Raw genomic sequence first — 27,500 nt, forward strand, 5'->3', positions numbered from 1 at the left:
CAAGTCAGGATTTTCCCTGAAGTTCATACTTCTTTAAAAAAAAGTCATGTGACAAGTCAGGATTTTCCCACACCGGGGGGAAAAAAGTGGCCAAACGAATGCAGACTCAGGCACCCGTAACAAGTTCTTAATGTGATATTGCCTAATTTAGTAGCACACACTCCGATGCTCTTTGTAAACTGTATTAGGATTCTGAACGTCACTTCCTCATTAAACAATCACACACTTAGGTAAGCGAGGTGCGTTCACAAACCCTGAAATTCTGAACATAAATTCCTCGGGGTGTAACACTAGTGTAGATATCGCGCTATTTTGGTTTCAGAGTTTTTGCAATAATGCCGTGACGGTATCAAACAAAAACTTAGGTGTGTAGTTTTTTTCTGGCGCTTTATCAATCAATCAATCACACTTTATTTATAAAGTGCTTTTCATACATACAAATATTGCAACGCAAAGTGCTTTACAAAGTTAAAAACAATACCCCGGTGACCCTTACCATACACACACATGCAACTATATGGACAAATGATTGCATGCCTGAGTACAGAGGGGACATGTGAGTAAACACTATCACAGGGGTCATCTGCACCAGGAGGTCATCAGACCATGGCCACCAGGACGCTGACACAAGCACGGCCGATAACCCCTGAGGCAGATGGCTCATCTGAGGAACGTTGGAAAATAAAAATAATAAAACATGTAAAATGGTGAGAACCATGAGTAGGGATAAAGAATAAAATACAAGTAGGACATATGAAGATTGATAGAAAAAAATTAAATGAATATACAGTAAATAAATAAATACAACTAAATAACATTTTGCATAACTAATAGGATGAAAAGTAAAATACAAATGACTTCAATACAATAATTAATATCAGGTAAAAGCCAAATCAAAAAGGTGGATCTTAAGCCTGCTCTTAAAAACATGAACGTTCTCTTCTACAAAATAAACCACATGATGTTAGTGCACCAGTCGAGGAAAATGAAACGATATAAATAACATCCTGTAATTTGATTTTGATATATTTTTTTAATTTTGATAGATTGAAAATTAACACCAATAAGTTTACTGATGAACATTATCACATCATTTATTTAGAAAATATAAATAACGACAAAGAAAGATAGAATACTATAACTGCAACATGTAAGTGTAAAAAAAAAACCCAGCTATGATTTGTAGATTTCCAGAATGTGCTTGCTCCATTTTTAAACAAAGAAAACAATCTGAAGTTGTCTTTATTTTTAAGTTATCGTGCCGTGATTTTACCAGTCCGGCCCGCTTGGGAGTAGATTTTTCTCCATGTGGCCCCCCATCTAAAATTATTTATAGGGTTAAGCAAAATAAGTGCTTAACTTCAGCCTAAACCCTTTCGGTCTGTAAAATTGTCAATTTATGAATGTAAAACTGCGTGTTTATTTTGTTGACCACTGACCGAAAAAATGATAATAAACTAAACTAAAATGTACAACTTGCATGTCGCAAAAGTCTGTTAGAATTTTTTTTAAAAAAGCATTGCTTTTCAACAAAATTAGTATGTTTTTAAAAATTTTAAGCACCTGCACCTTTTTATAAGTTCCTGATATCGGTTCAGATGTAAACATTACCCATCCTTTGTGACAACAAACCAAAAACTTTGATTAAAAACCTGGTTTTAAACATTACAGTAAGAAAGTGGATCATGAAGTCACCTTTGCCCTACTTCCTTCTTGCAGTGACAGGATAAATATCATAACACACAATCCAGAACACGCCTCGTTTTTTTTGCTACCTCTCGCACACTTTCACTCACACACATCTTCAAATTAAAATTGTCTCATCCATTCCCTACCGCTTACCCTGTTCTTGGCGCGGTGGTGCCGATATGTGGCACGCAACAGGATGTGAGATCGTTGATAAATCGGCAATATTGTTGATAAATATGCAATATTGTTTGCATATCACAACATGGCAGCATGATACTAAAACTTTAGCATGTGTGTGTGGTACTAACTTGAAATAAAGGTGACCCAGATCTGCATGCCCCAGTATGTAGACAGCAGCAGCAGCTGGGCGAGCTTGACGCTGAAAGAAGGGTCCCGGTCGGTGGCCATGCTTGTTCCTGCCGGTGTCTCTCTCCCTCGACTGCTGCTTCAACTCCCCGAAACAGAACTTACCGGAAAGGCCGGTAAAGCCAAGGAACCGGAAGGCGGTGTCAGTGCATGAATAGAAACGGTGCGACGCCTGAAAACAAACGGAGTAGTAGTTCTTATTAAGTTGTCCTTCAGCAGGCAGTATGTCATTTTTTTGACAGGCAATAAGTGCAGAAATGGAGCCGCTTCCGGGCTGTTGTTGCCATGGAGACCGACTTAAAGGAACCGCGCGCCCAACGCTTGCTAGCATGGCGAGACTAACCTCAAGCCAGCCACAATAATAATAGTAGTAGTTCCTATCAAGTTGTCCTTCAGCATGCAGTATTTTTTTTTTTTTTGACAGGCAATCAGTGCAGAAATGGAGCCGCTTCCGGGCTGTTGTTGCCATGGAGACCGACTTAAAGGAACCGCGCGCCCAACGCTTGCTAGCATGGCGAGACTAACCTCAAGCCAGCCACAATAATAATAGTAGTAGTTCGTATCAAGTTGTCCTTCAGCATGCAGTATTTTCTTTTTATACAGGCAATCAGTGCAAAAATGGAGCCACTTCTGGGCTGTTGTTGCCATGGAGACCGGCTTAAAGGACCCGCGCGCCCACCGCTTGCTGGCATGGCGAGGCTAACTTCAAGCCAGTCAGAATAATAATAGTAGTAGTTCGTATCAAGTTGTCCTTCATCATGCAGTATTTTATTTATTTTTATACAGGCAATAAGTGCAAAAATGGAGCCACTTCCGGGCTGTTGTTGTCATGGAGACCGTTTTAAAGGACCTGCGCGCCCACCGCTTGCTAGTATGGTGAGGCTAACTTGTGAAAAGCACTCGATCACTATGGCAGGGCATCTGTCGTTTCATCCTGGAAAATATTCATGACAAATGTGTGCTTTTTTTTAAAGATGTGCTATTTGGATTTACACTGCATGAAGTCCAGGGTGTACCCCGCCTTCCGCCCATTTGTAGCTGAGATAGGCTCCAGCGACCCCCCGCGACCCCAAAAGGGACAAGCGGTAGAAAATGGATGGATGGATGGAAAAAAAAATTGAAATTTTTTTTTACCTTTGCAACCTCATTATATACTATTGGCTAAGTTTTATATCCATAAATGTAAGTTTCTCAATACCCGACCTGTTTTTTGTGCCTTTAAAAAAAGAATTCGAACTGTACTTTAAAACGCTCTCTACGTCTAACAACCAAAAAGCTGTGAAAACTATGATGCTGTGTTCCAAATTTGGATTATTTATAGAACTTGCGTGAGCCTATGGCTTCACATTTTGTTACATATATATATTTTGCATTCCATTTTACTTACTTTATTGAGTTTACAACCCCCTGGCGCTGTTTTGTACTGTTTCTGTACTTGAATTGATTATTATTATTTCTTGATTGTATGTAAATGTTGAACATTATAAATAAAGGTTTACAAAATAAATAATTAAAAAAAGCTTGGCGAGGCTAACCTCAAGCCAGACAGAATAATAATAGTAGTAGTTCGCATAGACATCTTATAAGTAGACGCAGCATCGAGCGCTACTGCCTACTGGCGCTGACGAGACTCGGAGCCGCCATCTTGGAGTGGTGATCCGCTCCACTCAGTGCACTTCATTTGGCAGGAGCAATGAACTGTCAGCGCATTTAATTCATCTTACCTCACTGAATACCACTGATTTTCACACGCTTTTTCGTCATACGTGTAGCTATGATAAAGGACACATGTTTTGGCGTGTTTTATTATTCATAGTTTGCTTAACAGTAATAGAATATTCTTATACGCTATAAGTGACCAGACGTCCGAGATCAAAACTGGGAATATAATCCCAGAGAAGGGGGAAAAAAACGGTCACCTATTTTTAAGTTGAAGAAACAATAAGATGAGGTTATATATACACGCGTATATCCTACATAAACAATGTATGAATACATTAGATATCTATATATCTTAGGGACCTATAGACTATATCTCTGTTGCTGCAGCAGCAGAGAGTTTATTCTGTCTTGACACTTTTGTATTACATTCTTCCCTTAAATTATCATGTTTACAGTTATTGTTTTTTATGTATTTTTTATGTATGTCGCTTTGGATAAAAGCGTCTGCCAAATACTTAAACAAACACCTGAAAGTCTTTATATCAGCTAAAACCACCAATCTGTTTCACTGGATTCAGAATAAAACCAAATTCTGTCTTACCCAACAACGTTAGTATTTGAATATTGTCATTTGAAGACTTATTCTTGGTTACAATTATACTGTTAAGAAAGTATTGTCTTATACTCTGCCTAAAATGAGAATGCGTCATAATCAGTGACGGCTGGTGAATTTGTTTTAGGTGGGGCTGAAAGTTTGTAAACCAAACCCCTGTAGGGGGGTCATCCTCCGCCAGAAAAGATTTCTTTGTGATTTTCACATACAAATGAAGCATTCTGCTGCATTCTGACAAAATAATGAAGACAAAATAGAACATTTCATAGGCTTGCAGAGAACTATATACAATATGCATACTGAAGGGTTGGAAAGCTAGACTAAATTTAGACTTGTATAATACTGTATAGCCACTGTACATCTGATTGTCTAGTTAGCTAACATATATTACCCCCCCTTACACAATCTGGACTGTGGTCCTAACTTTTACCCCTGTTGGCTTTTACAATCCTTATCTTCATCATTTATTTCAACTTTATGTTATTCAAGTAGGGCTGGGCGGTATGGCCTTTTATTAATATCTCGATATTTTTAGGCCATGTCACGATACACGATATATATCTCGATATTTTGCCTTAGCCTTGAATGAACATTTGATGCATATAATCACAGCAGTACGATGATTCTATGTGTCTACATTAAAACATTCTTGTTCATACTGCATTAATATATGCTCATTTTAAACGTTCATGCAGAGAGGGAAATCACAACTAAGTCAATTTACCAAAAGTGTATTTATTAAACAGTTATTAAACAGTGGCACAAACATTCATGTCATTTCAAAACAGAAAGTGCAAGATTGTCAGAGACATTTTAAAACAAGCTATTAGTGCACTTTTGTGAATGATGTCACCAAGATGACAAATCAAAACAACACTAAATTAAAGTGCACTTTTTGTACAGAACGCCACTACAATAGTTTAAAACAAATAAAGTGCACTTTTGTGCATGATGTCACACAAGATATTTCAATAAGTGTCAAATAAAAATGAGTTGCATAATAGGAAATCAAATAGTGTATGTCCTTTACTATGTGGTAGGTTCCTGCGGACATTATCTCCTTCTGTTGTTGACTATTTTTTTCATACGGTGTTGATCTGGAAATGGTTGCTTTGGCATTTTGTTGGTGTGGCACCGAATGGAGATGTTGACATGCGGAGTTTCAAGCACTCCTTTTTCTCTAGCGGGTGACTTTTAGCAATGGTGCTACTTTTTGTAGCAACGCTTTTGCCGCATACTTGTTTAACATCTTCCCGCTTGAAGCCAAACCACCGGCAGACGATGAACCCCGTACTGTTTTTCCTTGGGAATTAATTCTTCTTCCTTCATTTGCTACCAGATTCCCACCTTCTTTCTCTCATATTACCACCCGCACCGCACCGTTAGCATCACAGCTAACGTTACCATGTCGCTACCTGTCTGCTCCGCGGGAGCGTGTGACGTTGCATGTGTGACGTGTGTAAGAAGGTGCGCTTGTTTTAAGTCTCTGTGAGAAGGAGAGACAAGAAAGAGTGGGAAACGCATGCAGTGTAATGCCTGCAGCTAAACAACTGCGTGAGAATGTATCCTCGAATTAGGGCTGGGCGATATGGCCTTTTTTTAATATCGCTATATTTTAAGGCCATATCGCGATACACGATATATATCTCAATATTTTGCCTTAGCCTTATGAACACTTGATGCATATAATCACAGCAGTATGATGATTCTATGTGTCTACATTAAAACATTCTTCTTCATACTGCATTAATATATGCTCATTTTAAACTTTCATGCGGAGAGGGAAATCACAACAAAAAAAAATAACAATTTTTTTCATACGGTGTTGATCTGGAAATGTTTGCCTCGACATTTTGATGGTGTGGGCGTGTGGCACCCAACGGAAATGTTGACATGCGGAGTTTCAAGCACTCTTCATTCTCTAGCGGGTGACTTTTCAAATGATGGTACAAATTAGCAGTAATGCTACTTTTTATAGCAACGCTTTCGCCCCACACTTGACAAATTACGGTTGTCTGTTCGACATATTCCCACTTGAAGCCAAACCACCGCCAGACGATGGACCCCCTGCTGTTTTTCTTGGGAATTAATTCTTCCTTCATTTGTTACCAGATTCGCACCTTCTTTCTCTCGTATTACCGCTCGCATCACAGCTAACTTTAGCAATGCTGCTACCTCTTTGCTGCGCGAGGGCGTATACGTATGTGACGTATGTAAGAAGGTGCGCTTGTCTGTCTGCGAGAAGGAGACACAGGAAAGAGTGAGGAGAGCCTGTAGTGTAATGCCAGCAGCTAAAAGCAACTGCGTGAGAACGTATACTCGAATATCACGATATAGTCATTTTCTATATCGCACAGAGACAAACCCGCAATATATCGCGTATATCGCCCAGCCCTAGCTCGAATATCACGATATAGTCATTTTCTATATCGCACAGAGACAAACCCGCGCTATATCTAGTATATCGATATATCGCCCAGCCCTATATTCAAGTATGACATTTTTAAATGTAATTAATTTCATTGACAAGCAATTCTATTATGGTCATACTCTTGTTTGCTACCGGCTACAATTTCAGTACTATTGAAGATCTTTGCTCCTTCTCAACTCTGTGGTAATATTCTTTTCAAAAAATACAACCAATAGTACGTTGATGTTAAAATCTTACTTGTGAAAAGTAATCCCCCCGATTCCTATTTTCAACAGTCCGCTCATTTGAGCAGGAAAACGCTGAACACCATCTTTGTTTTCTACCTGTCAACTGTCAGTTTAGGCTGCTCGCCGGCTCCTCATCACCACTTCAAGATGGCGGCCCAATTTCTCGCGTCACACCAGCCAATGCTGCGTCTATGGTAGTTCGTATCAAGTTGTCCTTCAGCATGCAGTATTTTATTTCTTTTTATACGGGCATTCATTGCAGAAATGGAGCCACTTCCGGGCTGTTGTTGTCATGGAGACCGACTTTAAAGGACCCGCGCGGCTAGCACGGCGAGGCTAACCTCAAGCCAGCCAGAATAACCGCAAAATAAAACCAGACGACGACAAAAAAGAAGTATAACTTTAACTTACACTTCCGAAACATGACGTTTGTAAAAGTGACGTTTTGGGTTTTGTAACTTTGTACGCGGCGGCACGGTTGCTAGCCGAGTTAGCACAAGTGTGGCTAATGAGTGGCAAGGTTACAAACAACACACGCCGGCGGCGAACATTAGCTGGTTATATTAATGTCACCATGCCCGTTTTTATACCGCCACGCATTATAACAATGCCATTTGAGTTACTATTTCAATACTTTTAGGTGAAAACAGCTGATATTCACGTACCTGCGAGCGTGCAGTGCAGAGTCGACTCCAGAGTCCGCGGTAGGCGGGCCGATGCCAATATCTATCATGTCAATACTGAGGCTGGTCCGATACGAGCGTGGTGAGTTCGATACTTTCAGTTTTCGTCACAATTGCCGATGCTTTTGTCGTGTTGTTATTTATATTGTTTATATTACTTCTTACATTACTTATGTACTTGTTTACATTACTTCTTATATTACTTATATATTTTTTGTTTATATTGTTTACATTACTTCTATATTACTTATATACTTGTTTATATTACTTCTTATATTACTCATTACTTATATACTTTTTGTTTATATTGTTTACTTCTATATTACTTATATACTTGTTCATATTACTTATATACTTTTTGATTATATTGTTTACATTACTTCTATATTACTTATATACTTGTTTATATTACTTCTTATATTACTTATATACTTTTTGTTTATATTGCTTACATTACTTCTATATATTATTATATTGTTTACAAACTTGTGTAAGTATTTGGACACAGGACAGGAGAGCTAAGAGAGGTTTTGAATGAATTAATTTTGCTTTTGTTTTTGTTATTTTTGCACATTTGATTTTGCTCAAGCATTTGTATCTCATAAAACGGAATATAGGAAAACGTGTGAAAATCCGCCCTTCCAGACACCCAATGTGGTTATTTAGAGATTTTTTTCTGGTGGGATTTGCCAAACTGAACAGTGAGGTTTGTGTGTTTTTATTTGACAGGACATCATTTTGTAATATTACAAGAATGAAGCATGAATTCCAAAATTACATACTGTCAGCAAAAAACTATTTTACCAAACTGAACTCTTTTAAATCTAATTTTTTTACTCAAATATTTGCAGTCTGACCAAGCCGATTACAAAAAAACGTATGACTGAAATTGTAATATTGCGTAAAATAAATTGCATTAAACAGTACAACGATGAAGCTGTGATATTGTGAGGGAAAAAATTATTTTTTGCCAATTAATACAATGAGAAAAAAACTATAATTTTACATTACATAAGAATGAGAAGGACAACAAAACAAGACTAAATCCATAAAATTAGGAGAACTAAAGAGACAATTTAAAAACATTAGGTCATAATATATATATATTTTTTATGTGTTGTGCTGTTGTCATGTTGTTGTTCATATTGTTATTATTACACTTCTATGTTATTATATTGTTTACAAACTCGCGCAAGTATTTGGACACAGGACAGGAGAGCCAAGAGAGGTTTTGAATGAATCAATTTTGCTTTTGTTTTTTGTTATTTTTGCTCAAACATTTTGTATCTCATAAAACGGAATATGGGAAAACGTGTTACTGTCGGACAAAAAATTAATTGTGGGGAAATCCGCCCTCCCAAACACCCAATGTGGTTATTTAGAGATTTGTCTGGTGGGATTTGCCAAACTAAACAGTGAGGTTTGTTTGTTTTTATTTGACAGGAAATACTTTTGTAATATTACAAGAATGGAGCATAAATTCCAAAATTACATACTGTCAGCAAAAACAATTTTACCAAACTGAACTCTTTTAAATACATTTTTTTTACTCAAATTTTTATAGTCTGACCAAGCCTATTATAAAAAAACGTAAGACTGAAATTGTAATATTGCGTAAAATAAATTGCATTAAACAGTACAATGATGAAGCTGTGATATTGTGAAGAAAAATTTTATTTTTTGCCAATTAATACAATTAGAAAAAATCTATAATTTTACATTACATAAGAATGAGAAGGACAAAAAAACAAGACTAAATCCATAAAATGAGGAGAACTAAAGAGACATTTTAAAAACATTAGGTCATAATATATTTTGTATGTGTTGTGCTTTTGTCATGTCGTTGTTCATATTGTTATTATTACACTTCTATGTTATTATATTGTATACAAACTTGTGCATGTAATTGGACACAGGACAGGAGAGCCAAGAGAGGTTTTGAATGAATCAATTTTGCTTTTCTTTTGTTATTTTTGCACAATTGATTTTGCTCAAACATTTGTATCTCATAAAACGGAATATGGGAAAACGTGTATTCTAAAAGGTCAGTAAAAAAAACGAATCGTGTGAAAATCCGCCTTTCCAGATTTTTTGGGTGGAATTTACCAAACTAAACTGTGAGATTTTTTTTGTTTTTATTTGACAGGAAATAGTTTATATTTATAAATAGTTTAAGAATTATGTATAAATTCCAAAATTATATACGATTAGCGAAAACAATTTTACCAAACTGAACTCTTTTAATCTACTTTTTTTTTTTTTTTACTCCAAGACGGTGGCTCTGCGTCTCGTCAGCGCCAGTAGGTCGATGCTGCGTCTACTTATAAAATGTCTATGGGCGTGCCGCCCTCACGTCGTGACATTGCTGGTTTTACAAGCAGACGAGCATGTTCGGCAGCGCACAATCACAGAGTACTTACAAGCAGACACAGTGTGTAGACAGAAAAGGGAGAACGGACGCATTTTGGCTTAAAAACTAACGATAAAGGTGAAGTTATAACACTGAAACGCCCTCAGGAAGAGGCGCTAGATAGATAGCTAGCGGCTAACGTCCATTCGCAGTCGGCAGTGTTTTAGCTACTTCTAAATCACTAATCCTCGCCTCCATGGCGACAAATAAAGTAAGTTTCTTACAAGTATCATCCAAACATGCTTCACTACACACCGTAGGAGGATACAACAGCTAACCGCTAAATGTAAACAAATTCCATGGGTGGTTCTACACCTGACATCCACTGTAATGATACCAAGTACAAGAGCGTATCTAGTCGATACTACTATGATTACATCAATATTTTTTATCGTCACAAAATCTTTTTTCTTTAAAAAAAAAGTCATATTATGTTTATAAACTCAGGAAATATGTCCTTGAATATGACCAATGTATGATCCTGTAACTACTTGGTATCGGATCGATACCTAAATGTGTGGTATCATCCAAAACTAATGTAAAGTATCAAACAACAGAAGAATAAGTGATTATTACATTTTAACAGAAGTGTATATAGAACATGTTAAAACAGAAAATAAGCAGATAAACAGTAAATGAACAAGTGGATTAATAATACATTTTTACAGCTTGTCCTTAATAATGTTGACAAAATAATAGAATGATAAATGACACAATATGTTACTGCATATGTCAGCAGACTAAATTAGGAGCCTGTTTGCTTACTTACTAATAAAAGACAAGATGTCTAGTATGTTCACTATTTTATTTAAAGACAAAATAAGAAACATATGTTTAATGTACCCTAAGATTGTTTGTTAAAATAAAGCCAATAATGCCATTTTTGTGGTCCCCTTTATTTAGAAAAGTATCGAAATACAGTTTGGTACCGGGACAACCCTAGTATGGATTGAGAAAAATGAAATTTTCCAACTCTTTCTTCATGGATTTGAGTTCTCTCTATTGGGGAGAGGAGAACCTGCCGAGGAAGAGGACAGACTTGGACTTATTGTGCCTGATGAAGAAGAGGAAGGGGTGGTCTGCGTTAAAGTGTTCCTCCCTCATTAGCATGCAGAAAGACGCGATGCCGGCGGTGGCTGCAGCGGCCTCGCTGCCCTCCTCGTTTACCTCCACGAAGGCCTTGTGGGCCACCGTGGACAAGGACAGCCTTCCCTCGCCGTTCATTCCGGAAAGGTCGGCCTTGGCGGCGCAAAACACATTTGTCATGCCCAGTTTGGCCAGGGGTTCGTTCAACTCGTACTCCTCCTCCAGCTTGAACTTGGGCAGGTGAACGACCACGTCTGTGTAGACGTCCATGTCGTCCCTCTTGGTCCACTGGCTCAGCGTGGAGTGAGTGAGCTCCTTTTCTAGCTGCAATCAATTCATGGTAAAGTTACATTGTTTAATGCATCCAGCGGGGCATCACAACAAAATTAGGCATAATAATGTGTTAATTCCACGACTGTATATATTGGTATCGGTTGATATCGGAATCGGTAATTAAGAGTTGGACAATATCGGCAAAAGAAGCCATTATCGGACATCTCTACTCACAAGTATAAAACTACTTTTTTAAAGTAATAATTTCTTACTTCAAGAATGAAAAAAAAAATCATGATGCCGAGTGCATATCATTATGTCAAGATAATGGCACTAGCATTTATCTAATTTAAGAATACTTTTCAACATATTGAGCAAAAAGGTCTCTTTTTTTTTCTACCAAGAAAAGTGCACTTGTTATTAGTGAGAATATACTTATTTTAAGGTATCTGGGTTCATTGAGGTTAGCTAATTTTACTTGTTTTGGAAAGTCTTGACAAGCCGAATTTTCTTGTTCTATTGGCAGGTAATTTTGCTTAGTTCAAATAAAATACCCCTCGTTTTAGAATACTGACTTTTTGCAGTGTTGGCGTGAACGCACTTTTTGTGTCTTTTTACGCATTGAAATCCGAAAGGACGCGTTTCCGGAGGTAAGCGTTTTTTTTTTACAGACACTGCCTTCTTCGGCTCAAAACTCCAGTTTGCTTGTTTGTTTTTTTTATTGATTATCGCTTTCCGACGGTTTTTTGTTTTGTTTATATTTGCCGGGTCAAATATACGTCCCCTTTTATTGTGTTTTTATTGGTCGTAAATTTTGATTCGCGCAAACTTCTATCTACACCATACTTGCCAACCTTGAGACCTCCAATATCGGGAGGTCGGAGGTAGGGGCTTGGTCGGGGGCGGGGGGCGTGGTTATTTACAGATAGAATTCACCAACTCGAGTACTTCATATTTCATATATGAATTCTAGCTATATATATATATATATATATATATATATATATATATATATATATATATATATATATATATATATATATATATTTATTTTATTTACATAAAAGAAATACTTGAATTTCAGTGTTCCGGTGGCTATCCATTAGATGGCAGTATTGTCCTGTTTAACTTCTCCGTTCATGATGAGTATATCATTTCGGCCACCGTGTTCAATGGAGAAGTCTGTTTTACATATTTACAGGCAACATACACCTTCCCCTTCGAACTGTCCTGGATGAACTGAAATTCTTGTTTCCATTCGTTTTGGAACTTGCAAGCGTATTTCTTCATCTTGCTCGTCGATGGCGTCGCCATTTCTGTAATTTCCTCGTTCTTCTGCTTCGTCTCCTTGTTGTGTGCGCAGTTGTCCACTCTACTCTCTAAAAGCCCTAGATGTTATGACGTCATTGGGCAGGCAAGCTGTTTATATTGTGGGAAAGCGGACTGAGAACAGGCTGTCCCCACTCAGTCTCAGGTCCGCATTGAGCTGGAGGGGGCGTGGCCTCCAGCTCCGGCTGAATACCGGGAGTTTGTCGGGAGAAAATCTCTGCCGGAGGTTGTCGGGAGAGGCGCTGAATACCGGGATTCTCCCGCTAAAAACGGGAGGGTTGGCAAGTATGGTCTACACACTGTTGACGTTAACGCACTTTGTGTCGTTTTACGCATTGAAATCAGAAAGGACGCGCATTTTCGTAAGTCCACACGTCCCCGGGACGCAGATTTTTTCCTTTATTATTTTTGTACCGACCCTGCCTTCTCTGCGTTTTTATTGGTTGTCTTCAAAGTAATGACATTTCCGGTACAATTTCTTAAATTTTGATTCGTCAAAAGTTTTATCAATGACAAATACTGCCTCAGTTTGCACTCGGACAACTTTACCGCTAGGGGCTGTCAAAAGAAAGACTTCATGGTAAACACTAAGGTGAGTGTAAAGTCAACTTTTTTAACTTCATCCTGTGCCATGACTCCAGTAAATGACTTGTTTTAGTCTTTGTGAGTCCATGGAAACTTCACTTTTATCTCCCGCTGTTAGCTTCAAGCTAACCAGCACCTGACCAGACTCCTCCAGCCCAAAAACATACTTTGCAGGTCAACAAACGGGGCAAATATGTGCCTTTTGAAGTGTTAATGTGCGAGGAGTGTTCAAAAGGAGTCTCTTGGAGAAGTGGCTGACAAGTTAGCATCGCTGACAGTGACGTCATCACCGTCATTGTTTACTGAAGCAGAGATGCTGACTGTGCGTTATAATAAACGCGCATACGTCGCCAGGCTCTGCTTTTTGTCGATAGACTTATCAGATTAAATGCTTTATTATCCATAGCAGGGGTGTCAAAAGTGTGGCCCGGAGGCAATTTGTGGCCCGCAGCTAATGTTTTAAAGGCCCACCGCACATTCTAAAAGTACTATTAAAATAAACAAAAATATAACAAAAGTGGAATAAAAAAGCTTACAGGTGAAATGTAATTTAGAGAAAGTTGCAATGTTGACTAATAAAACAAAGCTATTTTTTTTCATTAAAACTGTCATTGCTCAAAACATAATATTGAATCAAAATCAATGTTTTTATGAATTATTGACCTATCCAAGGCTCTGATTACCTCACATCAAATATTCCACTTTGAAAAATGTTTTTTTTGTGGAAGATTTTGCATATTTTGTGTGTTTGCCATAAAAAAAAAACAGTTTTCTTTGACAAAAAGGGCAGAAAACAAAGAAACAAAAAAACAACATAAAAAAAAAACAACTTAGAATTGACGGATAGATGTGAAGTTGATGTAGACTCTAGAGATTTAAGTGTTAAATAAATAATGTATGTATGCCCTGGCACACCATTGTCATCATTTCATGACCGAAGCAAAACACTTTTTACACTTTTTTACTGAAATAAATACACCTACAACTTATTAGATAAAAACAATAGACATTTTTAAAATTAATTTTAAAGGAGATCAACTGTCAAAATTTAGTTTTTGTATAAAATAACACCAGATTGTCCATTTTGGCGCATAATAGGAAAACAATTGATGAAAATTGAAACATTACAGCTAAACTTCTTTGTCGTTAATTGACTAACCTCTTGTAATAAAATAAAATAGATGTATTTTTTAAAACAATATACTATTGCCGTCCATTGCAAATAATGTATGCCCAAATTTTGCTAGTGTTTTGCTTTCATTGACATTTTTTAAATTAATTTTAAAGGAAAAAAAACTCTCAAAATTGTTTTTGTGTCAAATAACACAATAATAATGTCATAATAATAATAATAATATTAAAATGTATTCTTATTTTTTTTATTAATAATGATTATTATTTATAATCATAAAAAATAATGATATAAAATAGTAAATTGTATGTAATATTTTGCATACATTTGATACAATTTAATGTAATAATAATAATATAATATAAAATAGTAAATAATATGTAATATATTACAGAAATGTGATACAATTTAATGTAATAATAGTATAAAATAATAAACTGTATGTAATATTCCACATAAATTTGACACAATTTAGTGTATTAATGTCCTCGTTGAGGAGTAGTGCCCAAATAACTTGTATGGAAGGCTGCAACAGGCTTTGTTGTAATTTATTATGTTATATTTTATTATATTCGAGATGAGACGAATTAGCACAGGGGTGTCAAACTAATTTTAGCTCAGGGGCCGCATGGAGGAAAATCTGTGCACACGCGGGCCGGACTATTAAAATCATGGCATTAAAACTAAAAAATAAAGACAACTTCAGATTGTTTTCTTTGTCTTACTTTGGCCAAAAATAGAACAAACCCATTCTGAAAATATTACAACAAAAATATATAAAGAAATACCGGCAGCGGTAAAGTTTAGATCCATGAAGGAAAGAAGAAAGTGAATGAATGTTTATAACTGAATACATTTACGTATGCATAAACATTTGTTTTCTTTTGTATTATTTTTTCAATGAATGAAGTAACGTTTATGACAACCTTTTTCCAAAACACAATATAGAATGTGAGATATAAGAGGATAATGCATACATTTATCATTTGTTTTCAAAACGCTTACAAAAAAGTGGGACCCCATTTTCATGACTTTCGAAAATTCCTCCGCCAACACTGCAATGATGTACAATTCCGGCGGACACCCCAAAAAGGGAGACATCCTGTCAGCTCAGGGCTCCTCTCAAAATGTCTTCTCCTCTCTCTTAAGAGCAGAATTACTCTCACCAAGAAGGGGGTTTAGTCCTTTGTTCCATTTGACTCAGCTTTTCTTAGAAACGGGTTCTGTGCTCGGCTTATCTTGTTGAGATTGTGGGCGGATGCGGTTTGTAAATACCTCACACCTTAAAGGGCTGTACTGTGTGACACTATGGGCCTGATCTACTAAGACCCAAATACCAAATGCGTGTGCAAACTGTGTGTACTCGTGGGCGTGTTGATTGTGATCTACTAAGACTGTGTGTACAATTGAAAAGAGGTGTAGAACGCCCTATTTAAATTAGTTATTTGCGTGTTCTACTGCCATTATGTGTCCTCCACATTCATCTTATTGTGCTCTCCAACCTGCGTGTGATCGCAATCTGGAGACAACAGAAACCATTTTAACACACTGAGGGTGCGCTGTTCAGGGAGGCGGTAGACCAGGGGTCCCCAAACTACGGCCCACGGGCCAGATTTTTGGCCCGTAGAAAGTCCAAAGCTAAAAAATAAAAAATAAAAATAAAAATTTAAATTATTTTTAAAAATCTGTACTTTCTAATCCATTTTCTACCGTTTGTTACTCTCAGTGTCTCCTAGCCGCTCAGGCAAATCATATTGTCTAAAAATGTATTTTCCCATCGATAATGTGACATAGACATATACATATATATATATACATATACATGGCAGTCACACATAAGAGATACGTGTAGACTGCAATATGACTCAAGTAAACAACACCAACATTTTATGCTCCATTGAAAATATAGAACATTACACACGGCGTTCAAAAATCTATCAAAATGTTTTAGTAGGACTTTGGTAAGCTATGAAGCCGCACCGCTTGATGGATTGTACTGTGCTTCAACATAGGAGTATTATTATGGTGTGTGTATAAGGTAAGACATATTATCTGGCGTTTTGTTTCGCAATATTATGCAAAAGCAACTTCTCTTACCTTCTGGTACCTGCTGATCTGTATTTGGGATCTGCATAAATCCTGAAAATCCGCCTTTGTAGTCCGGTGAGCTTCTTCTTTGTCCCTATCTTCTTGTTATGTGACATTCATCCTCCGTTGTTGCCATTTCTAATACAAAGTAGTGTAAAGTTCTTACTTATATCTGTCAGTAAACTCGCCAGGAAAGCTCTAAAACATACCGGTGTAGCGAGCGTACATTATTCACCCAAGGAACTTTAGTTATTAGAGAGTTCCGGTCGGACGGTTTTTCGCGGGACACATTTCCGTCATTGTTGTTGAACTAGTGAGCCGCGGATGAGGAGACGCTGCTCTGTTATTGATTTAAGTAAAGTCTGAATGTCATTAAAACAGTTAGCGCCATCTTTTGACACTTCTTCCACTCGCGTCCTTGCACGCTACACCGCTACAACAAAGATGACGGTGAGAAGACGCTGTCGAAGGTGAGCCACGTAAATAAGACCGCCCACAAAACGGCGCATCCGGCAGCGATTGTCAGAAAGCGACTTGAAGATTATCTGTAAAACATCATCTATGCAACATTTTGACCAAAGAACCACCATTACATGTTTTGTAGACCACAAAGAAGTGTTTTACATTTAGAAAAAATAAATAATAATATGACTCCTTTAAAACCTCTAAAGGCTTAGTGGCCACATGGGTGGACAGCACCTTTTAGCTCTTATTTCCAAAATTGTGTACACAACTGAATTGGGGTCTTATGGCCGCTTATGTGGACACTTATACTGCCATCTGGTGGTGTCAGAAGAGTATAACATACAATGGAATTTGGGAAAAAAAGTGTAAAAAAAGAATTAGCATGTCACTAAACATGAAGTACACGTTTGTGTACTTATGGACTAAGTACATCATATCAAAAGATTATTCTTGGTTTTTATTCTAATTAGGGTCCAATAAGCCCAAATAGCAAAGAGAAATAAAAAAAAAGCATGTAAACAAACAGCTTGGGCCTTAAGAGGTTAATTAATGTGCCTTATATATGAAAAAAGATCAAAAATAGACTATTCATCGGCAGTGCGCCTTATGGTCCGGAAAATACGGTAACCTAATAACTTCTAACCAGATCATCCGAGCATGAAGGTCATTGTTGTAGTGTTGCATACCTTCAGCAGCGGGTCGGAGCCATCAGTAGACTCCTCCGGAAGCAGGATCACCATGCTGAGCTCATCACCTTTGTATGGCATCTCTAGGATCTGCAGACCCAGCTCAGGGATGTAGTTGTACGGAAGTTTCTCCTTCAGATACATCATTTGCACCTTCGTGGTCACATTCTGACAAATATCAAACCCCGACGTAAGAGTCATTGCCTTGCAATAAACCATCTGTGTGAGACACGCGGATCATTCTTTTCACCTGATTGACTTTAAAGGGCATTTCACAGGTGTTGCCTGGGTTGAACATGTGCTTCCATTTGCCTTTAAAGTAGATGGCGTTGACCAGAGCTAATCTTGTCGTCGGGCTGAGAGTTCCTGGCTTCAGGAGATCTTTAATCTTATCTGACAACAATGCACAAGACAAAGCAAGAAGTCAATGTTATATTTGGGGTTTAGGCACCAGCCGCTAGACTAGATCTGACCAATCTAAGTCTATGAGCACGAACTGATGAAGCATCTTCCAAGACAAACCAAACACTCCAGTTGTGATCGATTGAACGCCCTGAGATGACAATGACCTGGACGAATGAGAACATTCATAGATGTTCTTGTTCAGCACTTAGCTATACAAAATGCTTTGTGCGACACTAAAACAAGATCTGCGTCTAAGTTCATCCTCCTTATATTCATGCTCAAAAATATAGAGTTCTGGATCATCATTTGTCCCATAGTTGCTTTTGTTGGCTCTTATGAAGTCTGCCATGATTAGTAGTAGTAGTTGTTGAAGGAAATAGCGAACGTTGTAATGCGTTTGTGAAATGAATGCAAGTTATTATGAATGTTGCTACATTACATACTGTATATACTCACAAAATGTATATAAAACGTTGATGGAGGTTTTTGGATGTTTTCAGAGCACTTTATAGGCGAAATAGGGCTGTATTCAACTAAAGATGTTCATAGTTATTTGTTTAGGATAAATAAACAGATGATAATTATGTTGTATTGCAGTGGTCCCTAACCACCGGTCTAGGGACCGGTACCAGTCTGTGATGCATAAACATAGTCCAGGGTGTACCCCGCCTTCCACCCGAATGCAGCTGGGATAAGCTCCAGCACCACCCTCGACCCAAAGAGGGACAAGCGGTAGAAAATGGATAACTTTCACCTGCCCACTAGACACACTAATAAGCTTGTTCACAGACGTGCAACATAAACTCATTTTAGGAAGTAACCATTTGTTATATCTTATTTTAACATTATATATATGCACATTAATAAACATATACAATGAAAATATGCCAGATTGTAGCCAAAGGCTTATTTCCATCTGCTAAGTTGTATTCTTCATGTACTTATTGTTGCTGTATTTATTTGCCACACGTGGAAGGCCGGACTGGGAAAATAATGCCGACATTAAACCGGTCCCTGGTGCAAAAAAAGGTTGGGGACTTGTGGTGTAGTGTACACAGACTGGCCACTAGGTGTCAGTAACATCACATGGATGTGCTCTAGTACTTAAACATGAATACTCAGTGGCCTAGTGGTTTTTAGAGTGTCCGCCCTGAGATCGGTAGGTTGTGAGTTCAAACCCCAGCCGAGTCATACCAAAGACTACAAAAATGGGCCCCATTACCTCCCTGCTTGGCACTCAGCATCAAGGGTTGGAATTGGGGGTTAAATCACCAGAAATGATTCCCGGGCGCGGCCACCGCTGCTGCCCACTGCTCCCCTCACCTCCCAGGGGGTGAGTCAAATGCAGAGGACAAATTTCACCACACATGTGTGTGACATTCATTGGTACTTTAACTTTAACAAAGTGAATTAAATGTACTGTACTTGAAATACAGTATGTCAATTAAGTGAACAAAACAAGAAGACATTAAACTTGACCAAACAGGAAGGAATAGTCGTAAGAAAGTTTCTGTATGGGAACATGCGGAAGGATCGTTAACTTTGAGTCCAAGCACTGTCCATATTTAGGCGATCAGACCCATCGGGGCTGGCGGCGAGGTTTATAATAGGAGATGTGGGAGGCCAACGTCACAACAAACTATTTGTCCGCAGTGCACACAGTAATATTTTACTAATATTTGTATGTATCCTCCCAACACACTCGACGCGGCGCCCCTGCTTATATTACCTCACCTGCCTCCCACAGAGAGGACAAGGGTGGGTTTAACATCCAACGATTCAACCTCGACGTTCATATCCAATCAGACTCCTCTGAATCGAATCGTCGAATCTTTGACTATTTTAAGACAGGCCCAAGACAGTGACTACTTTTTCTTTTTCCAGTTTTGTTAAACTAGCAGTACTACTGGAAATTTTTTTGCTAATAGCATGTACTTAAGGGCTCAAAATATCATACATTTGTACACATTTTTTAAATATTAATCGTAGAAGTACAATAAATATCGTACGTCTGGAGTGACGTACAGGCCAAAAGTGAGGACACACCTTCTCATTCAATGCGTGTTCTTTATTTTCATGACTATTTACATTGTAGATTGTCACTGAAGGCATCAAACTATGAATGAACACATGTGGAGTTATGTACTAAACAAAAAAAAAGGTGAAATAACTGACAACATGTTTTATATTCTAGTTTCTTAAAAATGGCCACCCTGTGCTCTGATTATACTGCAAAAACTGAAATCTAAGTAAGATTAAATATCTCAAATAAGGGTGATATTTGCTTATTTTCTGTCTGATAAGATAATTCTTCTCACTAAGCAGATTTTATGTTAGAGTGTTTTACTTGTTTTAAGGGTTTTGGTCTTAAATTATCTCAGTAAGATATTACAGCTTGTTGCTGAGATTTGATGACCTATATTGAGTAAAACATGCTTGAAACTAGAATATCAACTGTCGCAAAGCTGTGTCATCAACACAAGTATAAAAGTACTTTTTTAAAGTAATAATTTCTTACTTCAGGCATGAAAAAAAAAAATCATGATGACATATCATTATGTCAAGATAATGGCACTAGCATTTACTTAATTTAAGAATATCTTTCAACATATTGGGCAAAAATGTCTCTTTTTTTCTACCAATAAAAGTGCACTTGTTATTAGTGAGAATAAACTTATTTTAAGGTATTTTTGGGTTCATTGAGGTTAGCTAATTTGACTTGTTTTGGAAAGTATTGACAAGCCGAATTTTCTTGTTCTATTGGCAGATAATTTTGCTTAGTTCAAATAAAATACCCCTCATTTTTGTATTTTTTTTTTCTTGTTTTTGAACACTGACTTTTTGCAGTGTACTGCTTTGCACACTCTTGGCATTCTCTCGTTGACCTTCAAGACGTAGTCACCTGAAGTGGTTTTCACTTCACAGGTGTCATAGTTTTGATGCCTTCAGAGACAATCGTCATGAAAATAAAGAAAACGCATTGAAATGAGAAGGTGTGTCCAAACTTTTGGCCTGTACTGTATATTTATTTATATTCTGTAAACAATGGTAATTCAACTAAATTGTTCAACTAAAGGACTAAAGGGGGCTTCACTATTAGTCTTATTTTTTATATTCCGGAGAACCAGCATCCTCTACAGTGGACATTTGATCCTGGCCTATTTATTTTGTCAGACCGACAGGAGCGCTTTGCTGTTTTTAAGGGCCACCAGTTAAATAGTCCAAATGATGAAAAAGAGAGGACCTAAAATGGAACCTTGAGGAACGCCACTAGTATAATCAGAAGTTGAACAAATGACTACTGACCGCATCTGCAGTAAACAAACTACAGCAACACCGTAGTTACGTAAACCACATTGAGAAAACAATGTGGTGTTGTCAAAAAGAAAGAGGACTTAAATAGGTGTCTTTAGGGACGCCTCAGTTATAAAGTTTGGACTCCACAGTGTTTTATGTTTGCGAGCAAGGTTAAAATACCAATGCAAGGATCTGCCAAGGTGTTTACAGTGGTCCAAGTTCCTCTGTGGAAAAATGTTTGTCTCCCAAGTTTTGAACTGAACTAGCGGGCCGCTACGATGTCATAAATTATTTTCAGAAAATATTTATTTTATTCTGTCAGTTTTGTTATTTTGTATTAAAAAATTAACGATTGACCTATGTGGTGTCCTTTTAATCAAATTACTCCAAAACCAGTGAAGTTGTCACGTTGTGTAAATGGTAGATAAAAACAGAATACAATGACCCTTTTCAACTTATATTCAATTGAATAGACTGCAAAGACGAGATATTTAACGTTCCAACTAGAAAACTTGGTTATTTTTTTGCATTTTTAGCTCATTTGGAATTTGATGCCTGCAACATGTTTCAAAAAAGCGGGCACAAGTGGCAAAAAAGACTGACAAAGTTGCGGAATGCTCATCAAACACTTATTTGGATTATCCCACAGGTGAACGGGCTAATTGGGAACAGGTGGGTGCCATGATTGGGTATAAAAGCAGCTTCTATGAAATGCTCAGTCATTCACAAACAAGGATGGGGCGAGGGTCACCACTTTGTCAACAAATGCGTGAACAAATTGTCCAACAGTTTAAGAACATAATTCTTCAACCAGCTATTGCAAGGAATTTAGGGATTTCACCATCTACGGTCCGTAATATCATCAAAAGGTTCAGAGAATCTGGAGAAATCACTGCACGTAAGCGATGATATTAAGGACCTTCAATCCCTCAGGCGGTACTGCATCAAAAAGCGACATCAGTGGGTAACTTACACATCTGTGAAGGCACCATTAATGCTGAAAGGTACATACAGGTTTTGGAGCAACATATGTTGCCATCCAAGCAACGTTATCATGGACGCCCCTGCTTATTTCAGCAAGACAATGCCAAGCCTTGTGTTACAACAGTGTGGCTTCATAGTAAAAGAGTGCAGGTACTAGACTGGCCTGCCTGTAGTCCAGACCTGTCTCCCATTGAAAATGTGTGGCGCATTATGAAGCCTCAAATACCACAACGGAGACCTCGGACTGTTGAACAACTTAAGCTGTACATCAAGCAAGAATGGGAAATAATTCCACCTGTAAAGCTTCAAAAATTGGTCTCCTCAGTTCCCAAACGTTTACAGAGTGTTGTTAAAAGGAAAGGCCATGTAACACAGTGGTAAAAATGCCCCTGTGACAACATTTTTGCAATGTGTTGCTGCCATTAAATCCTAAGTTAATGATTATTTGCAAAAAAAAAACCAAGATTCTCAGTTCGAACATTAAATATCTTGTCTTTGCAGTCTATTCAATTGAATATAAGTTGAAAAGGATTTGCAAATCATTGTATTCTGTTTTTATTTACCATTTACACAACGTGTCAACTTCACTGGTTTGGGGTTTTGTAAATTCAGCCATCAGTCAAATACCCCGAGTGTGAGTGTTGATTATTTTGCAGAACTCACTTTCCGTCTGCTGCTCCACCCAGCTGTTAATCTCTGCTCGACAAGCCTCCGAAGCCCCGATGAAATCCACGGGCTTCAGGTCTGCCTTGTAGTACTTGAGTGTGGCATCAAGGAATTCCTGCGAACCAATAATTGCTGGTAGGTGGAATTTCCTCCTTGACTTTACGCTGAAAACTCACAGTGATGAATTTTGAGGTCTTTTCTCCGTAAAGACGATTGGCCACTTTCAGGATGTACGTTGCAGACGGTGAATTGATGTCCTCGTTGAGTGTCTGGAAGTCCGCGTGGATGCCCTCGCCGGACCTGAAGGACAGGGCCTAGGGGGAGATTTCAAAGCAGGTACTTTTATATCGGATCACAAACAGGGAAAAGGGAAAAGCAAATGTTTGATTGATCTGCAAGCAATACAGTCAATTATTCTCTCAGATCACATGCAAATATTAGGCACAGTCATACTAATATAGATGCACATGAATACAATTTCATACTAACTTATAATATTCCCAGCATGCCTTGCAGGTTCTACCAAGACAGCTTTACAATATTATGCAAATTGAAAGCACAGAATGGCGGATTTTCCCAGGAATGCAAAAGAAAATATCTCTAAATCTCAAACTATGCAGGAATCAACGGCAGCACAACTGAAAAATTAGCCGTTGTTGTATGTTGAAGAGGTTCATTTAGCCTACTGATGTGTATTTATAAATGGTTGATTTATATAGGCTAGTAAGGTAAAGTTTTGGACCTGACAAGTTTCGGCTACCTTGCTTCTGCAGCCTTCATTAAAGGTGTCAGGTACAAAACTTTACCTTACTAGCCTATATAAATCAACCATTTATTAAAAAAAAAAAAAAGCCGGTGTTATAGTTTTAGTCAAATCTGGGCTTTTCAAAAACAAGTTCAATATCAGATAAAGTGATTATTTTTAATGGCCATCTGTTAAAAGTGTGTACCGTATTTTCCAGACTATAAGGCGCATTTTAAATCTTTTTTTTTTCCCCTCAAAACTCGACAGTGCGCCTTATAACTTGACGCGCCTAATGTACGGAAAAAATCTGGTTTTGCTTACCGACCTCGAAGCTATTTTATTTGGTACATGGTGTAATAAGTGTGACCAGTAGATGGCAGTCAAATATAGGAGATACGTGTAGACCGCAATATGATGGCAATATGACTCAAGTAGGGCTGCAACTAACGATTAATTTGATAATCGATGAATCTGTCGATTATTACTTCGATTAATCATCGGATAAAAGAGACAAACTACATTTCTATTCTTTCCAGTATTTTATTGGGGAAAAAAACAGCATACTGGCACCATACTTATTTTGATTGTTGTTTCTCAGTTGTTTGTACATGTTGCAGTTTATAAAAAAATAAAATAAAAATTTAAAAAAATAAAATGTTTAAGGATGCCTCTGCGCATGCGCATAGCATAGATCCAACGAATTGATGACTAAATTAATCGCCAACTATTTTTATAATCGACTTTAATCGATTAGTTGTTGCAGCCCTAGACTCAGGTAAAATGACACCAACATTTTATATGTTCCATTGAAAATATAGAACATTACACACGGCGCTCAAAAATCTATCTAAAATGTTTTAGTACGACTTTGTTAAGCTATGAAGCCACACCGCTTGATGGGATTGTACTGTGCTTCAACATAGGAGTATTATTATGGTGTGTGTATAAGGTAAGACATATCTGGCGTTTTGTTTCGCAATATTATGCAAAAGCAACTTCTCTTACCTTCTGGTACCTGCTGATCTGTATTTGGGATCTGCATGAATCCTGAAAAATTGTGTGCATCCGCCTTTGTAGTCTGTGTAGACACCGTAGTTGATAAGCTTCTTCTTTTTCCTCTATCTTCTTGTTATGGGACATTCATCCTCCGCTGTTGCCATTTCTAATATAAAGTAGTGTAAAGTTCTTACTTATAACTGTCAGTAAACTCGCCATGAAAGCACTAAAACATACCGGTGTAGTGAGTTTACATTATTCACCCAAGGAACTTTAATAAGTAAAGTTCCGGTCGGACGGTTTTTCACGGGACACATTTTGTTGTTTTCGGATGAGGAGATGCTGCTCCGTTATTGATTGAAGTAAAGTCTCCGCTCGGGACGGTTTCCTGCTGGCCCCACTATGGACTGGACTTTCGCTGATGTGTTGGATCCACTGTGGACTGGACTTTCACAATATTATGTCAGACCCACTCGACATCCATTGCTTTCGGTCTCCCCTAGAGGGGGGGGGTTACCCACATATGCGGTCCTCGCCAAGGTTTCTCATAGTCATTCACATCGACGTCCCAATGGGGTGAGTTTTTCCTTGCCCGTATGTGGGCTCTGTACCGAGGATGTCGTTGTGGCTTGTGCAGCCCTTTGAGACACTTGTGATTTAGGGCTATATAAATAAACATTGAAAACATTGATTGAAAACAGTTAGCACCATCTTTTGACACTTCTTCCACTCCCGTCCTTGCACGCTACACCGCTACAACAAAGATGACGGTGAGAAGACGCTGTCGAAGGTGAGCCACGTAAATAAGACCGCCCACAAAACGGCGCATCCGGCAGCGATTGTCAGAAAGCGACTTGAAGATGATCTGTAAAACATCATCTATGCAACATTTTGACCAAAGAACCACCATTACATGTTATGTAGACCACAAGGAAGTCTTTTACATTTAGGGGAAAAAAATAGTAATATGACGTCTTTAATGTGCCTTATATATGAAAAAAGATTGAAAATAGACCATTCATCGGCCGGTGCGCCCTATGGTCCGGAAAATACGGTACATTTTAATTTGGTGTTTAGTCATTTGAGATACAGGTGCGGTTTACCTGTTCCATCTGTGCAGCCGTGTCGCCCCTGGCTCCCAGGTAGACCATGGCCAGCGCTGAGCTGATGCTGAAGGGCGAGACAAAGACGTTCCCGGTGGGGTTTGTTTGACTCAGAGTGCGGAACAACTCCAGAGCAAAAGTGGTGTTGGAGACGCTGATGGCGGCCATTGTTGACGGTGAGGGATTCTCCTGTAACGAGCGAGGGGGGGGGTTTAGAACAATATTCGAAAATGACTCCTGAAAATGACTGGCTTAGAATGGCCAAAGGTAAAGAAGTGTGTGTCCAAGTTGAAGGAAACGTAAACTGCAAATAAAATTACCTCAAATATACCTAAAATACGAGGCATAATGATGCAATATGTACATACAGCTGGCATAAATAGCATGTTAGCATCGATTAGCTTGCAGTCATGCAAGCACTCCACACAAGTCAATAACATCAACAAAGCTCACCTTTGTGCATTCACGCAGAGCATAAAAAGTTTGGTGGACAAATCGAGACAAAGGAGTGGCATAAAACACGTCTCACTGTGGCAGCATCAAGGAAAGTTGTACATGTAAACAAACTACGGTGCGTTCAAGGACCCCCGAAATTAGTAGGACAAAATGTTGCGCGCCAAATACTGTCATCAGTGAAGCATGTTTAATATAAACAGTGAGATTTCTAACAATTAGGAAGGCTTGTGTCATGTTTGCCCTCCTACAGAAACAATATTAAAACAAAAATATATATTTTTCCCTCATCTTTTTCTTTTGCAGACCCCCGCCTCAATGCAAAACAGGATAAATCCTGCATTGCCTTTAATTCATGTTCAGCTTTGTCGCGCCCGCCTTTTTTGCAGCCATACGAGGGCGCTGTTGTGCCAGTTTTCTTCCAACAGTGCTGTTAGTTTTTCGTTCAATTTAAAACCGCGTTGGAATCTATACTTTACATTGTTTTGGTAACAGTAGACAATAAATGGCAGATTGTGGCGGGCTACGTCAAATTTATCGACGGAAGTTGACCGTTTGAACCAAAAATCTACCAGCGGTATTTACCCGGAAATAAGGCTCACTCGTATGTTTCACATACTATTAGTGGAGTGGGCTTTTCTGTCTCGATTCCCAAACACGACTCAAATCCCATACGGCTCCTTGGATTGTGTTGTTACTTGAAATTGTTTATGACTCAAATGTTTGTTTGAAAAAAATATTATAAATACTATAACATTTTAATCGATGTCGCGCGGCTTTAACAGAAAAACGGACGAGATTAACAAAAAAAACAGTAAAGAACCGGATCGTTGACTTTTAAAAGTTTGATCGTTTCTAAACGACCCATCACGCGAAACGTAAACACCAGCTATTGTCATTTACCTTCGCATTCGTGCGAAATTTTGACCAAACTTGTCATTAATGTCACGTTACCTGTTCGACGTCCTTGTAGACCGCTACTGCTACTTTGTTCACACGATAAGAAGCCGACCAAGTTCCGTTAAGAGTCCCCCCCTCAATGGCTCCGAAGCGTCCAGAGGTTGAGTGACGATGACGTCACTGTGACTCATGGCTGGGCAATACAAGAAACTCCTACAATGTTATT

The 27,500-nt window shown here is 38.1% G+C and overlaps 2 protein-coding genes across 4 annotated transcripts in view; both read right to left on the reverse strand.

The window, feature by feature from the left end:
- LOC133644331 (biogenesis of lysosome-related organelles complex-1 subunit 2-like) overlaps positions 1 to 7,778 on the reverse strand; it is a 95,407-nt gene extending 87,629 nt beyond the window's left edge. The window contains exons 1-2 of one of the 3 annotated variants that reach the window (XM_062038729.1): positions 7,654 to 7,778; positions 1,998 to 2,227 (exon numbers count right to left, since the gene is read on the reverse strand). In XM_062038729.1, coding sequence (XP_061894713.1) covers positions 1,998 to 2,097 — 100 coding nt within the window. In that variant the 5' untranslated portion in view covers positions 2,098 to 2,227; positions 7,654 to 7,778. Of the gene's footprint in view, positions 1 to 1,997; positions 2,228 to 7,084; positions 7,105 to 7,653 lie in introns of those variants that run through there. The other 2 variants (XM_062038728.1, XM_062038731.1) reach the window with 2 other exon arrangements.
- A 3,180-nt stretch (positions 7,779 to 10,958) lies between these two features.
- On the reverse strand, positions 10,959 to 27,465 carry serpinb1 (serpin peptidase inhibitor, clade B (ovalbumin), member 1). The gene is made up of 7 exons (XM_062038501.1): positions 27,329 to 27,465; positions 25,922 to 26,110; positions 23,254 to 23,391; positions 23,075 to 23,192; positions 17,976 to 18,118; positions 17,726 to 17,893; positions 10,959 to 11,491 (listed from the first exon to the last, which is right to left on the reverse strand). The coding sequence occupies exons 2-7, from the start codon at positions 26,087 to 26,089 to the stop codon at positions 11,081 to 11,083; spliced, it is 1,146 nt and encodes a 381-aa protein (XP_061894485.1). The 5' UTR covers positions 26,090 to 26,110; positions 27,329 to 27,465; the 3' UTR covers positions 10,959 to 11,080.
- Positions 27,466 to 27,500: the final 35 nt, after the last annotated feature.

Source organism: Entelurus aequoreus, linkage group LG27 (genome assembly GCF_033978785.1).
Source record: "Entelurus aequoreus isolate RoL-2023_Sb linkage group LG27, RoL_Eaeq_v1.1, whole genome shotgun sequence".
Classification (NCBI taxonomy): domain Eukaryota; kingdom Metazoa; phylum Chordata; class Actinopteri; order Syngnathiformes; family Syngnathidae; genus Entelurus; species Entelurus aequoreus.

Excerpts from the sequence above, each read along its gene's own strand:
- serpinb1 (XM_062038501.1), bottom strand. The coding sequence starts at position 26,089 with ATGGCCGCCATCAGCGTCTCCAACACCACTTTTGCTCTGGAGTTGTTC. Across the intron at positions 17,894-17,975 it reads TGCCCTTTAAAGTCAATCAG|AATGTGACCACGAAGGTGCA; the intron begins GTGAAAAGAATG and ends GATATTTGTCAG. Across the intron at positions 11,492-17,725 it reads GCTCCGACCCGCTGCTGAAG|CTAGAAAAGGAGCTCACTCA; the intron begins GTATGCAACACT and ends AATTGATTGCAG.